Source organism: Crocodylus porosus, unplaced genomic scaffold (genome assembly GCF_001723895.1).
Source record: "Crocodylus porosus isolate Cpor-Errol unplaced genomic scaffold, CroPor_comp1, whole genome shotgun sequence".
Taxonomy (NCBI): Eukaryota; Metazoa; Chordata; order Crocodylia; family Crocodylidae; genus Crocodylus; species Crocodylus porosus.
Window position 1 is genome coordinate 120,233,565 of NW_017728931.1, and position 14,610 is coordinate 120,248,174.

General features: G+C 43.5%; 2 protein-coding genes across 2 annotated transcripts in view; both read right to left on the reverse strand.

The window, feature by feature from the left end:
- Positions 1-405, reverse strand: part of SLC26A4 (solute carrier family 26 member 4) — a 44,218-nt gene extending 43,813 nt beyond the window's left edge. The window contains exon 1 of the mRNA XM_019543965.1: positions 326-405. Within this exon, the coding sequence (XP_019399510.1) occupies positions 326-405 (80 nt within the window). The remainder of the gene's footprint in view (positions 1-325) is intronic.
- A 6,908-nt stretch (positions 406-7,313) lies between these two features.
- BCAP29 (B-cell receptor associated protein 29) overlaps positions 7,314-14,610 on the reverse strand; it is a 36,959-nt gene continuing 29,662 nt past the window's right edge. Inside the window, exons 6-7 of the mRNA XM_019543551.1 lie at positions 11,443-11,543; positions 7,314-8,341 (exon numbers count right to left, since the gene is read on the reverse strand). Coding sequence (XP_019399096.1) covers positions 8,297-8,341; positions 11,443-11,543 — 146 coding nt within the window. The 3' untranslated portion in view covers positions 7,314-8,296. The remainder of the gene's footprint in view (positions 8,342-11,442; positions 11,544-14,610) is intronic.

The window sequence follows — 14,610 nt, forward strand, 5'->3', positions numbered from 1 at the left end:
AGTCGGCAGCCGCACCTAGCTTTGGACTAGCTCCACTGTTGGAACGCAAGGGCTGGCTCTGGAACCTCGTGAACCAACGGACACCCTATAGATTAAGAGACACTAACTACTTACTCTAAGTCATCTACTTGTGCCAACTCGGCGAACCTCGAGGGCGACTAAGAGCTACCTCAATCCCGCCCCACAAGCCGCGCGCTCGCGCAACTCTGCAAAGCCTGCGGCTCCCCTAAGCGGTGCCGGAGCCGCTAGCCCGGCATTTTGCCACAGTGGGGAGGTAAGGGGAAGGGAAAGACGGACAGGAAAAGAGGTCTGTTTATGTTGATACTTTAGTTTTTTCCTCTTGCTTGTTCTGTTGTATGTTATTCTGTTCTTTGAGAGCTTTATCAAGCCTTTGTTGGGCGACATATCAATCCAAAAAAAAAAATGCGTATGTTTGAGAGGCTACAACTAGAGGCACGCACAGAAGAAAACAATGAGTGGCAAGTTGTAGGGTCCCCATCTCCAGGACTCATACTGCACCGAGGCAAGAGTTTTATCTTTGACTTCTATGGCCTTACCTTGAGTGACAAAGAAAACATGGCTTTTAATCACATTCATTCAAGTTAGTGTAACACAACAGCAACATATTTAAGACTCCATTTGTACAAAGACTTAAAAGGCCTTTTTTTTTTTTTTTAAGGAAATTTTTTTGCATCCCAAGTCAAATCAGCCAAATCAATTCCAGATCTGCGAGCCATTCAAGAACCACATGACCCTGCTACCAGCAAGCAACCTCCACCCCTGCCTGGGGCTTCAGACGCTTCCAAATCCTTTAGCGGACATCCTACACGCAGGTGCAAGCCTTGGGGCTCAGATGCCCCTGGGTTTTGCTTGGCCTCAGCCATATGGCCACAGGAACAAGCTAGGGTGGAGTCTCCCATTTCTATAAAGTTGGTGTATGGCCAAGATCTTCGCACTGGAAGTGAACGTGAGACGCTAACCTCAGCCACGGTACTTTCCCTGGCAAGGAAGTGGGTTTTCCCCTGCAACTAGGAAAACCACCTTAGCTGTTATGGTGTTTCCCCTTAAATGCTTTTCCACTCAACCTTAACCAAATGCTATAAAGCTAACAGCACGGAGCCGTGCACCAAGAGGGGCCAAAGGGAGCAGAAACACTCCCCCACTATGGACCTCAGCGAGGCTGGTGTGGCTCCAGCTTCAGGCACCGTCCCTCCAACGCCAGCCTCGGTGGCAAGAGCGGGTCGGACACGATCCTGAGAAAGAAAACTGGCGTGGAAGGAGACGGGTGCAACTGCGCCCTGCCAGGCCAACGAGCCAGGCCTCAAAGAAGCTACTGCTGCCCCCGGGGCCCAGGGAGGGGTTGATTTAAACTGGGAAAGACAACGAAAGTCCGGCCAGGATACAGATAGAGCCGGACGGATGCTTTCCCAAGTGATTCACCCTGTTGACGTTATTGGCCGTCGCCGGGATCGGGGGGTGGAGACACCCCTGGGAGGCGGCTCCCCAGTGCGCTGCGCCGCCCACCTCCTCCTCGGCGGCCCGGCGTGAGGCCGCTGCTGCAGGAGCCGGCGACGAGGGACCGGCGCGGAGCCCCCGCGGGAAGCGTCGTCTCTGGTGGTGGCGGGGAGCCCGGGCCCACCCCTCTCCTCGCGTGTCACAGCGAGGGGGCAAAGCCCGCGCACCTCCGCGCGTGCCCGCACAGTCGCCTGCCCGCGGGTGCTGCTGCAGGAGGGGGTGGGCGTCACCCGGGCGAGAGAGGCAAGAGCGGCTCTTGCAGGGAGGAAGGCTTTAGCTAGGTTCACCAGGGGATGGAGGTAAGAGTCCAGCCCTACGATGGGAAGGCAGTAGTTGAAGCCTTAGCAATGTTGGGGAGAGGCTAACACAGTCAGATAGCTGCCTTGTTGATGTGCTACTGCAAGAAGTACAAGGGACAACTAGGAAGAGCTGGAGGTCCGTGTACAACCAGGGCAGGATGAGGGAATTGGGTAAGAGAGTGTGGTGTGACAGTTCAGATGCCTGGACTAGTCATGGATGGGCATAGGATAGACAAGGAGAAAAGAGGTGTCGGGAATGAACACAGGCCTGTTGGAAGCCCCTGGGCAGTTCAGGGGGGTGAACAGTCGGGGGTCACAGTGGGCATATGTTACAGGCCACCAATCCATAAGAACTTGCTAAGGTCCATGGCAGAGAATGGATGCTGAAAGGAAGAGTGAATAGGTTTTGACCAGGGGTTTTCCCTTATTTCATTTCCACTTGCAGTCTCCAGTATTTAAGGTCTAAGAAGTTCTGATTCAGAGATTGCACCTCTAATTCCCATGCTCAATAGCCACTGATGTCTCCCGTTCCTCCAAGAATTTGTTCAAGCCCTTTTTGAATCTGAGGCTAAACTCAGCATCTACAACATGGGGTAGCAACGACATCTACACTTTAATCGCACAGTGTAAAAAAATAGCTTGCTTTCGCTAGTTATGAACTTACTACTCACTAGTTTTATTTTATGACCTCTAGATCTCATACAGAGATAGTAAATAATAAATCCTTATTTACTCCCTCTTCACCATTTAGTATTTTGTAAACTTTTATCTTGTCCCCAAACTGAATAAGTCTAGCCTCTTTAGTCTCCTCACCTAGAAGCTCTTCCATACCACCAATCCTCTTTGTTATGTTTCTCTAGTTCTTTCTCCTCTTCAATATCCTTTTTGTGGTGAGGGGACCAAGACTGGTCTCAGTATTCAAGGTGTGGAGACACCATGGATTTATTAAAGGAGCATAATGGAGGAGGAGGGGGTGGAAAAGTCGTTTTTTAAACAAATGGAAGCTTCCAAATAGCTGAGTGGAAGGGGCAGGGGTAAGGGGGCAAGGAAAAGCCAGCAGGGGAGAGTGTGGCTCTCTGCCAACCAGAAGGAGCAGTAGGGCTAAGCCCCTGCCTGCTTCTCGCACCAAGAACTCTGTCCGGTGTGAGGAGGCAGGAGGCTGTGCTGCTCCGCCTGCTTGCTTCTGGGTGCCTGGCAGCCAAACGGAGGGAGCGGTGCAGCAGAGCTGCTTCTACAGGGAACTCTGGTGTGAGAAGCAGAGGGAAGCAATTGGTGGCTGTTCCCGCTCTTCCCACCCCATTTCTGGGAGGGGTGGGAGCAGCTGTTCCCTATGCCTTCTCAAGTCTGGCATGCTCCAGTCTCAGGAAGGCATGGGAGCCTTTCCCTTGGCTGTACTCCCCTGGCCCCCAGAAGGAGCTAAGCTGGGACAAGGTATAAGTATTTAATATCCCAGGAGAAATTTAATATTCCCAGGAGCAATTTAACCCTGGTCATGCTAGGATTATTTTTCTCCTAAAGCAGCCATTTTTGCTCCAGGAGAAAAAGTCTGAATGCCTGGGGAAAGCCAAGGATTCTCCTTGTAGAAACTGTATATCTGTAGTGGTAGAAACTGTATGTCTGTACATAGTCTGAGTTTTACAATCTATATGCATCCTTTTAATCTAAAAACTGAAAAATAATTTATATAACAGTAGCTCCTATAACCCCAATTAGCACTCCCTTGTGCTAGATCCTATACAAACTCATAGCAAAAAGACAGCCTCTCCCAAGGGGAGTTTATCTTTAGAAGTTTAGCATTTATAGGAAATATCAGCGAACTGGAAATAGTCACGTACATTTGAAGATTTGGAGCAAACAATCAACATATTGTGGTTATTTCTAATCCGGTATGAACCATTAATAACTACAGTAAGTTAAAAGCAGACCAGAACTTAGTGCACCCTGGTAGCTTACCCCTCCTTGAAACAGGGCTAAATTATGGAGGATTAGCTTTAGTCTGTGCTGGGATAAATGCAGGCCCAGGGACAGTTGTTAGGAGTGGATGAAATGTAGCAAAAGTCCCCCAGTCTCTGCCCTACCTTCAGGGAGAGTGCAGTGGTCTCCAACTAAAAGCAGGATAACTGTTTAACTAGAATATGCAGCTAGTGCAAGTACTTTTATAATAGTCATTGTTACTGTTAATTCAAAGTAGTGTTTTCAAGTGACACATTTAAAAATGACTGAAGAAATCTTTGTAGACAGAACGGGTAGCAAAGATGGGAAGATAGAAGAAAGGGCATTGTCCTTTTACATTTAGCTACAAAGACCTCAGTTCAGCAAATCATCTGAGGATGTCCTTGGGTCCATCTCTATTCAGAACAAGACATTAGTATCCACTCTCTTTTGAATAAGGACCAAAGAAAGTTTGAAAGGGAGAAGCAAGCAGTAACCCCACCCCAAGAAACCATGTCTCTCAAATGTTCTCAAAGCAAAATACATATATAACTTATAAAATAAAAATCCTGGAATATGACCTGCCCCCTTTATTAATACAGAAACACAGTCATCAGCAACAGCTTCAAATGAACTGCTTGAATTCAATTTATAGTTAGCACCATTGGAGTTTCTCTTTGCCTGTTTCTAAGTTGGGACTTGTATTTAGAGTAACTATTCTTACACCTAGGAGTTTGTTAAGGTCACTGTTCTAGACTTTTGGAAAACTCTAATGGTGCAAGCTGTTTTGAGACAACTTGGGTATCTTCATCAGGATTTCTTCTGTCACTTGGGGAAACACCTACATGAAGCAATTTCATGCAGTGACTTTCAAAAACATTTTACTTTACTACTGGCATTTCCAGTTCTGCTGCTGTGACTTCAATGTTGATCACCGAACACATTTTTTTGGAAACAGAAAATATCGGACTGAAAATTATTTTGTTGAAAAGCAGGAAAGTTGCTATCTTTACACTGACAAACTACATGGAAAAACAAGCCTGGAGTTTTTGGAACTTTTTAAAGTTCAAGGGGTGACAAAACATCAATGAGATGTGACACGCTACCAAATCTTTGTGAGCGAAGTGAAGCATCACAAACAATGCAAGAGCACTGGAGCCTAACAGATCTCACTGCAATCCCGTTTGATTAAAAAACCCCTAAATTAATAGGACATCTCATAAGAAAAAGAGGTGGAAGAAAAAGTAGTCTGATCATTAGGGGCTGTTTAAAATCTGTAATTAGAGAAACATCCTAGCTCTGATACATATAGCAAACTTACTGCTTTGCTTTTCTGCAACCCTTTTCAGATTTGCTTCTGCAAGAACTACATCAACCAGGTTTTAATTGCCAAGGTAAGTTAGGGAAAACTGATGTATGCAGCCACAAATTAAAGAGCAACAGCTAAACATGCATTCTATGTCCATAAAATTGTGGATACAATTGTCCCCCTCAACTCTTGCAACTTATCTTCCAAGATGGTGAACTCTAGACAGTAGGTTTGTGTCTGTTTATACAACACCTAGCACAACTGTTCCAAATTCTGCTTGAGGCTCTTGCCTGCTTGCGAAACCAAAGTACTCAAGTCGGGTGGTATTATCTTAAGTTTCCAACCTAAGCTTCAGTGAAAATGTTACTGTGTACTATTAAACTACAGTTGTACTTCACAGCAAAAATGGTTTATTCCTGTAAAGTGCTTCTGGATCCTCACTGATCACTAAGAGAGCCAAAAGACAACCTTTGCTATTAATGAAGTTTGAACTAAGTACCCGGTTTCAGTTCCTTAAATATTTTTGTTGAACTAAAATTGTTTGGACTACTTGCATAGAAATACTGATTCCAGCAAAGTTTCAGTTCTTTATTTTGTGCTCCAAGGGTTTGTTTCAACACAAGGATAGAAAAACTAAATATTAAGAAGTATGTGCAAGCTTTATCTATTGCCTAGACCACCGGTGTTCAAATTGTTGGTCCTAAGGCGTGGATAAGTCCTGCTGAACCAGTCTGTGGGTCAGATTAGGTCCTATGTGCCAGGATGAGGCCGTGTGCTGTTTGGTCTCAGCACTGCTGGATTGGGCCCTGTGCCGCCTCCAACTGGCTCCTATGCAACCAGATCAGCCTCATGCCACCTCAGCCGGCCCCTGCACGCCAGAATTGGCCCTGTGCTTCCTCAACCTACCCCTACACACCCAGATTGGCCCCCTGCCACCCTGGCTGACTCCTACACAGCCAGATCTGGCCTGCATCACCTTGACCGACCCTTGTGCCTTGATTGGCCCCACACCACCTCCACCCAGCCCTGCACATTCAGGTTGGACCCCATACTGCGTCTGCTTGGTCTCGCATGCTTGAGCACGGCCCTGTGCAGTAGATATCTGGCCTGTAGGGCTCCAGGAATTTGGCAGCAGATAAGTGGCAATTAAAGCTGTCACTGTCCCCTACCACCAAATTTCTAGATGCATGGGGAGCCCTGAGGGGATGATGCGGGGCCTAGCCTGAATACTGGAAGTTGGGCACCCCAGCCTAGACCAACAGATAGGGCAAAGGCATTTCAACAGCATTTGGGTGCCTAATCACTATTGGAATTAAATAGGAATTAGATGCATAAACACCTTTCTGGACCTGGCCTTTATTTTTTAAATCTGAAACTTGATGTGCAGGGATGGACTCTTATTGCTGCAGAGAGCCCCATTACCTTCAGATAAATTTGCAGGATTCCTGCCATTGTATTTTCTCAACTTACAAGGATTAACACCCCCCCCGCAAAAAAACGCACTTAATAGAAACTTTCTTGCAGTTTGTGTGTCAACAGTGAGGGGAGGGAAGGAAAGGGAAAAGGAAAAAGTATATGCTGCCAGCTTCCTTGCACGGCTGAATAATTTTTACTTGATGCCTGTCTGCTTCCTTATATAGCATGTATTATTTCATAGATTTCATAGACATTAGGGCTGGAAGGGACCTTGGAAGATCATCGAGTCCATCCCCCTGCCCAAGGGGCAGGAAGTCAGCTGGGACCATAGAATCCCAGCAAGATAAGCCTCCAAATTTCTCTTGAAGGTGTTCAATATAGGTGCTTGAACCACGTCTGATGGCAGACTGTTCCAGACCTTGGGGGCTCGGACAGTGAAGAAATTCTTCCTAATGTCCAGCCTGAAACGGTCTTGCAGGAGTTTATAACCGTTTGACCTTGTCATCCCTTGGGGCGCTCTGGTGAACAAACGTTTCCCCAGATCCCCGTGAACACCCCGATAAACTTATAGGTGGCCATCAGTTCGCCCCTGAGCCTGCACTTTTCCAGGCTATTCTTTGAAATGAAAGTCAAAACATGAGAAGTAGGGATGGAGCGAGGGTGGTTCAAAAAAAAAGAGGGATAAACAAAGAGTGTTATGAACAATACTAATGCCATCTTTTCCAGAAAAAATAAGATCTCAAATTATACAAATGTTTTGAACCTCTGGTAAATAAATACTGATTCTGAATGCTCTAACGAAATAATTTACCAGGTGAGTTTTGTACAAACACAAACATAAATGCTTTAACAATCCCTTTAATATAACAATACTCAACTTCTTAGTAGAAAATTTCAACCAGCTAATGCAAGTGTTTTTAGAATGCAAAAAACCCATGTAAAACAGTGTACATTTGTTTGAGGTACTTTAGCCATGAAAAAACAAGAGAGAATATTTTTCAAATAAAGTTATACTCTGCAAAGCAAGAAGTTAGGTGGTACAGAGTAAAGAGATCTCAATACTTGTACAAATAAACCAGAGGATACATAACAGTATTTTCAGTTGTGACTAAAAAGAAATTCAAAGTAGTCTCAAAGGAGTAATCATACCGCATGCAGAGTGCATTACTGCAAACATGTTACTCTTAGTGGCTGATTTAAAAAGAAAAAAGTAAAACCCATAGAACAAAAGAGCCCCACCCCCTCAAAACAAAAAATACCCATCCAAAACCACACACACAAGCTAGTTTGCAATAGATTTAGAAATCTAGATTTTACACTTTTTCTGATTGTCAAATACTTCACACAAATATAACAGCAGATAGAGTGTTTAACTTTTTAAAGTTGAACTGTACAAGGCTAAGAGTTGCTGGCAAAAGAAGCTGAAGTTGTTAGATTTGCACAGTTTGTTGTGACTTGTAAACCCATGCAATGCTATTGGTGCTATTGTCCATAATCTTTTACCATGTTGCAAGGCAAAAGGATGGAGAACCACCAGGTTGTTGCTCCTGAAGAAATTTTCCCATTTAAAATGCTTAATTTTACTTCACAAGAGCAAAGACAGACTTCATGGCATATCTTCTAGATCATTTAATATTCTCACTACAGCACAGAATATATTTGGCAACCAGAGCTGTAAGTAGAACATGAATAGCGAACCACAGTGCTTTGGATTTTAAGAAAATCTAATCTTGTTTTATATTTATACACGTTGTCAGGAGGCTAAAGATAAGAGTATGACTTTCACATGGAGGCAACTGTATTCATGGTCTTCTCTGAACCACATCTATTGGTCTTTCTTGTCCTCTTCCTCATCTTCATCTAAAAGGTCCTGAAAAGAGAGACAAACACATCAGAAAGAGAATTAAAATTAACAGTCTTTGCACTTGGCAAGAACACAGACTGTTGTGAACATCCTGCCTTAACTGTGAGAGCATCCTTTTTCTTTCTGCTTTATTCACCACAGACCTTCCATAGCAGGCCGAGCGGAGATCCTACAGCCAACAGCCCCCTTTCACTATGCAACTGATTCATCCTCCAAGTCCTCCCTGTTTATACTGCATGAAGCTGTTAATAGTCTTATAGTTTAGTTTTATGGTTCAACTTCATGATGTTTGATCCGTCTGCCCAAGGGCCAAACAACTGCCAGAAGCAGCAGAACCATAAAACGGTACCACAGCAGAGAAAAAAAACCAGTTGGTTCCCACATGCCAGAGCTAAGTTCAACAGTAGCTTCCCAGCCCTGGGGCAGTGAGGTGCTCTGAATGAGAAAGCTGCTGTGTAGATTCTAAAATAAAATTAAAATACTGCACCCACTCAACCACACTAACTTGCTCTCCTCTTGTTAAAGCAAAACACAAAAGGAGACTTGTATGTGACCTACACAGGAAACAGCAGAAGAGCTTGGGAGGAGACGGATCCTGGGTGAGATGAAAAAATGTCCTTTAATTTTGGGTGACCAATTTGAAATTTTTGTAATCCTACTTGGTAATAATATAAATGCTCAAAAAGCAGCTCTAACTGTCTTTAGTGCTCAATGTTTCTTACAGGACAGACCCCAATGACTCCAGCTGGGCAATCAGAAAATGAACATGTGATCTTAGAACTGGATAGCAGCATCCAAACTGCAACTATGAGACTATGCATTCTCTTCCTGCAATCACAATGCACCTTCCTTATCAAGTGAGCGTATAGGCCTACAAATAGTCTTTCACTGCACAACACTGATTTATTTTCAGACTATGTCCAGGCAAGAGGCAAGGATGACATTCTTAGGGCACATCTACATGTCACTGTATGATGACATTGATATGGTGCCATGCTTCCTTTTGGAAGAACAAAAGCATGGCATAGCGCATGGTTAAATTTTGCTGCTATGTCACTGTAGCGGTATGCTATACTGGGGAAGTGCACCGTATAGTGACATAGCTCGTGATCACATGTAAACCCATGTGATTGCTATGTTGCCACAGCATGTCATACAGTGATGCATCATGTCACTACATCACCACAGGGTGATGTGTAGATGTGCCCTTAATGTTTTTAGAATACAGCTGCATGTGCACAATTTCCTAGGATTTTAAAAGCAAAAATTCCCATTGTGTGGCTTCTTACTGACACTCTCATGGTTCACCACAGACCTCTGCCACTTAAGCTAACAGAAATGCATATAAATAGCCACAGCTTTGTCTCCTTTCTATGGACCAGCATTAAAGAGGGCAAGACATTTAGGCAGTGGCTTCTAGCAAATATCTGTGATGGCAGAGGAATGGTAAAGCTTGGGAATCCAGATTCCTCAGACGCCTTATTTTAGTCTCTTTGTCCAGCCAATTCCTGTTTTCCCTGACCCAACACCTTGCCCATTGGCCCTACTCTTCCCTATGATTTCCACTTTCTTCCCACCACAAGCTCCTAGCCTCTCCCCAAACCCCTGAACTCCAAACCCATTCTCCTTGCCCAATTAATTCCTGTCCCAGTGCCCATTTCCCTTTTATTCCCCTGCTTACACCCAGTCCATTTTTCTAGGAGCTTCAGCTCAGTCCAGTACTCTTCACCCCTCTCCGCCCACATCTGGTTCTTGCCCACTCCGTAAACAAGATACCAGCTGGGAGTGCAAAGGAGAGAAGAATTGACAGTACATCTATATCCAGCGCTAGGCTCCTGCCTAAAGTAACATGGTACTGCAGTTACAACATCACCCCATTGTCCTGGACTCAAACATGCCCAGTTGCTGTGTTGATGAAGAACACCAAAAATGAGGAGCTGAAAGAGATGGCATAGATCCCCTCACTTCATGCAGATTGTGTACACAGTCTGGATGGCACCGGGGCCTGAGGGGCTGCAGTATTAGCAAGGCAAAATACTTGGAGATTTTAACTGCTAATCTAAAACCTCTCTGAGCATACACAGATTTTCTAAATGGCTATAATTGCAAAAAAATTGGCCAAATTAGCACAGATATTTCACAGGAGCAGAAAAAGGGTCCTTCCTTTGCTAATTCTTAGAAACAGCTGAAATGTTTTGGAGGAACCTCCCCAAAAATTTCAGCCTGAGGCAGATACCTGACAGGGAACATTTCAGTCCACACACAGTTAAAGTTTGACAAACTGAAAACAGGGTCTTCCAAATGAGTGCCTGACCACAGTAGTAGGCAGCACTAGCAACCCTGCCTATGATTTTATGAATAATCAAACATGGAAACCCAAAAATTAAATTTAAAAAATGTGGCGCTTTTGCCAGTTATGGTGTTTGTTATCATTATTCACTTCACTCAGTTTGAAAAGCGATTGTAATCTAGATTTTTTCCTTGTTCCTTGAGGATTACAGTCCAAATGCTGCAACATTGTTATATACAAGAATCAAAGCACAAGCTACCTTCTTACGCACACAGTAGTGACATTTCTTTTGCTCAACTCAAAGCTTCAGTCTCAGCCTCTGAACGGAAGGCAGATACAAATCTTGAGTTATCTCCAAGCAATAGCAAACTGATCTGCATTTTTCTCTTCTCAGGAAAAAAATTACTAATCAGACTTGCCATCAGATTCTTGCAGGATGGAATTCTGCAAGATGTTTTTTATGTAGTGGGGCTGGAGTATCATTGCAGCTGTGGTACAGAGAAAATGTGAGAAGCAAGGATTTTTTTTTGCAATATCCAATATCAGTAAGGCAACTCAAGGAAAAGCACTCTGTGCTTAAAAGCTTGTCTAACATCTTTCCTAACTATATGATTGGTCTAATAAAATATATTACCTGAATAATTACCTAAATAATAAAGGATGCTTTACAACATTTATAGAATACTGACCACTGTAAACACTATGCAGTGCCAAGAGCATGCGATATAGTTCTCCTGGTCTTGGAGCAGAGACGTGTATCATTTTGCTGGTACAATTTCAGAACATTCTGCTCATTCAGTGAAGCACAACCACCTACCTGCAGCCGTTCATGTTCTTTCATAAGACGATCATATTCCCTCTTAAGGCCTTCAGACTGCTTTTTAACAGCAATCACTTCGTTGGTTGCCTTGGAAAGAGCTGTAAAATATAGAAGCTAATTTATAACACTTGGTAGCCTATCAGTGATGTTGTAGTCACGATGGTCAATAATGATCGCCACGATGAGGCAAGGGTTTCTTAGGGTGATTATCCTTTATTGGACCAACTATGTAGCTGGGATAAATTCAGGCAAGCTTTCGAATACAAGACATTCTTCCTCAGGTCTGATCACAAGGGGCCAGGAACATGCCGCACGGAGTCAGACCTGAGGAAGAAAGTCTTGCATTCGGAAGCTTGTCTAACGGTCTCAACTACATAGCTGGGCCAACAAAAGATGTCACCCTAAGAAATCCATGCCTCTATAAAAAATAGTATTATGCAGTACTCAGGAGACCTAGTCATGGACCATAACCCCTTTGTGCTAGATCAGTGGCACTCAACTTTTTTCTCCAGTGGGCCAGATGGGCAGTGCCCAGTCCAGCTGGGGCCCAGATCCAGCTGGTGATCCTAATCCAGCACCTAGGGCACATGCAGCAGGCACCATCTGGCTGTGCAGAGGGAGGCAGGGGGCAGTCTGGCCCCAACCCAGCCCTGCAGGGGGAAAGGGCATGGCTTGGCTCTGTCAGGGGGAAGGGGACATGGCTGGATCATGGGGCTTGAGGTTTGGGAATTGAGCAGGTGGAGGGTGACCATATTAATGACCATGGCTCCCCTGCCACCAAATTCCCAACCCATAAGGAGCCCCATGGGCTGGATGTGATAGCTCCATAGGCCCCGTGTGTCCCATTGGGACAGAGGTTGTGCTAGATGTTCTCTGCTCCAAACAGATTCTGTTCCAAGTACAAGATGGGCAGCACAGATACAGCAAGAGGAGAGGAGAGAAGGAAGAAAGATGAGAAGAGGACACAAAGTTAGGAATGGTGGCAGAGATGGGCATGGTGGTGGACTGGGCAGAGACAAAAGGATGTTAAATGAGTAAAATACCAGCAGAGGTGGTAAGGAGGTGGCACAGAAAGATGTAGATTTGAGAGCTGGATTTGTACAGGTGCAATGAGGGGAAGGCTGCTGCATTTTATGAACAAATACTTATACAGTCTTTCAGATGTTCAAAATAAGTTTTCAATTCTACCTTTACTGAAGTTCCCCTGAAATACCCAATTCTGATCTTACATCAATGACAGTAGTGACTAAAAACATTACAGGACTGATTCTAATCCCAGCTGCTCTAATGTGAATCTGAAGTATCTTCATTTTTTTAAAACAAACCCAAATTAAAATAAAAAGACATGTGGTTGTTAAAAGAGATTGAAATATTATCTCTGAAAAGTAAAACCCAACAGTATTATATTGGAAGGTTTTAGTAGTAATTAAATGCACGCGTCTCCCTTCCCTTTTCCTTTCTGAGATGGCTAAACAAGAATCATAACCTGATGATCTTACAATTAATTTTGCTACCTATCTGAACTATAACAGTCTTATGTTTGGTGTGTTCTGCTTTATCTCTTGCATCCAAAACAGACATTGAGAGAGTTTAGCTCATCATTTAATATTTTGGGGCAACTACTGGAAAAATTTTTTGATGAATACAGGAAAGGGCTCTCATTCTACAACCAAGGGTAGGGTGCATTCATACCAAGTAATTTCAAGAACGCCTGAGATGTGAATTCTGATCAGACTATTATTTCTTCATTAAAAGTTAAAGAATCCCCCTTCCCCAATTTTAGGAAAGCATAAACAACTACTGCAATTACCTCTGATACCAAGGCCAGTGCTACTGTCATTAGTGTCAGTTTCTAAGTAGAACATCCTTTCATTCTGGAGAATACTCAGACTTGTTTGTCCTTTTGACTAGAGAGGATGTTTTTTGCAGTACAGCCAGCATATGTCAGTGTAAAGAGTCTTATTTATTGGCACCCTGCAGTCAGGTCTATTTAGACAGACTCAGGCAGTTCAAAGAACTTACATGGTTGGCATTTAAAATATATTCTGTATACTGTAGTATTATTTTGGTCTTTTGGCTTCCCTGAGTAAAGTCTAGTTTGACAAACAGTTTACCTAACCTGAACAGAAAGATAGTTATTTCGTATATAGCTCAAGATTTCATTAGTCTCTTCAGTAGTGGTGAGAAACTGCAGCTGAGTGTCTCATGTAACCTGTTTCAGATTTAGTTTTTGGTAACTTCCATGAACATTAACCTACAGGAATCAGTCTCATAACTGTTAAAAACTATTTGGCTATCCAGACAGTGCCATAAGCACTCTGAACACAAAATACAGGCCTAATTTTGCAAGTGTTTCTACCAACCTTAAATAAGATTACCTAAGAGTAAATATTGCCAGATTGGGCACAATAATCTCATGCATCATCTTTAAGTTAAGTAGGTAACTAGATTTCTGTTTAAGCACCCATTAGAGATTTCTTGAATCAACAAAAATATTACAGATTGATAAAAAGATATGTTGTTCTTTTGCACTACAGGAGTTAGCACCAACACACTTATTTTGAAATGAGCAGAAAACTACACTGTAAAGTGGGATTTGAAAAGGATAAAGCAGCTATGACCATGACACTGAAATATACTTTAAAAAACAGATAGAAGCAATAATTCTGTATCTGCTACAGGAACTCAAACCCCTTTGTCCATCATGTTGCATAACATGACATTCTTGAGGTCTCTTAAATGCATCAGCTTTACAGCTGAGAAGTGCTGAAAAGGTCTTTTACCACTGGGACCCTTTGTATCTTTTCCTTCCACTATAGAGTAAACATACTACCTTCTCTAGTTAATCTAGTAAGAGACTGAGAGGATAGGTTTATTGCACACTGTGGTGTGGCATGCCAGTTTTGGGTCTGGGAAGCAGTCTCACAGTACTGTCAGGTTGCTAGATACAGGCTAATTCAGTTTACTTAGCCTTCGTGGAACTCTGCACTACCATGAATTAGCTACCTCGAGCTAATTCAAGTATTCCTACAGTGCATATGGCCCACTCAAATTAGCCATGATACAGCAGAGATCGGTAACTGCTAGTTTCATAGTTTCTAGGGTCAGAAGGGACCTGAGCAGATCATCTAGTCCGACCCCCTGCCATGGCAGGAAAGAATACTG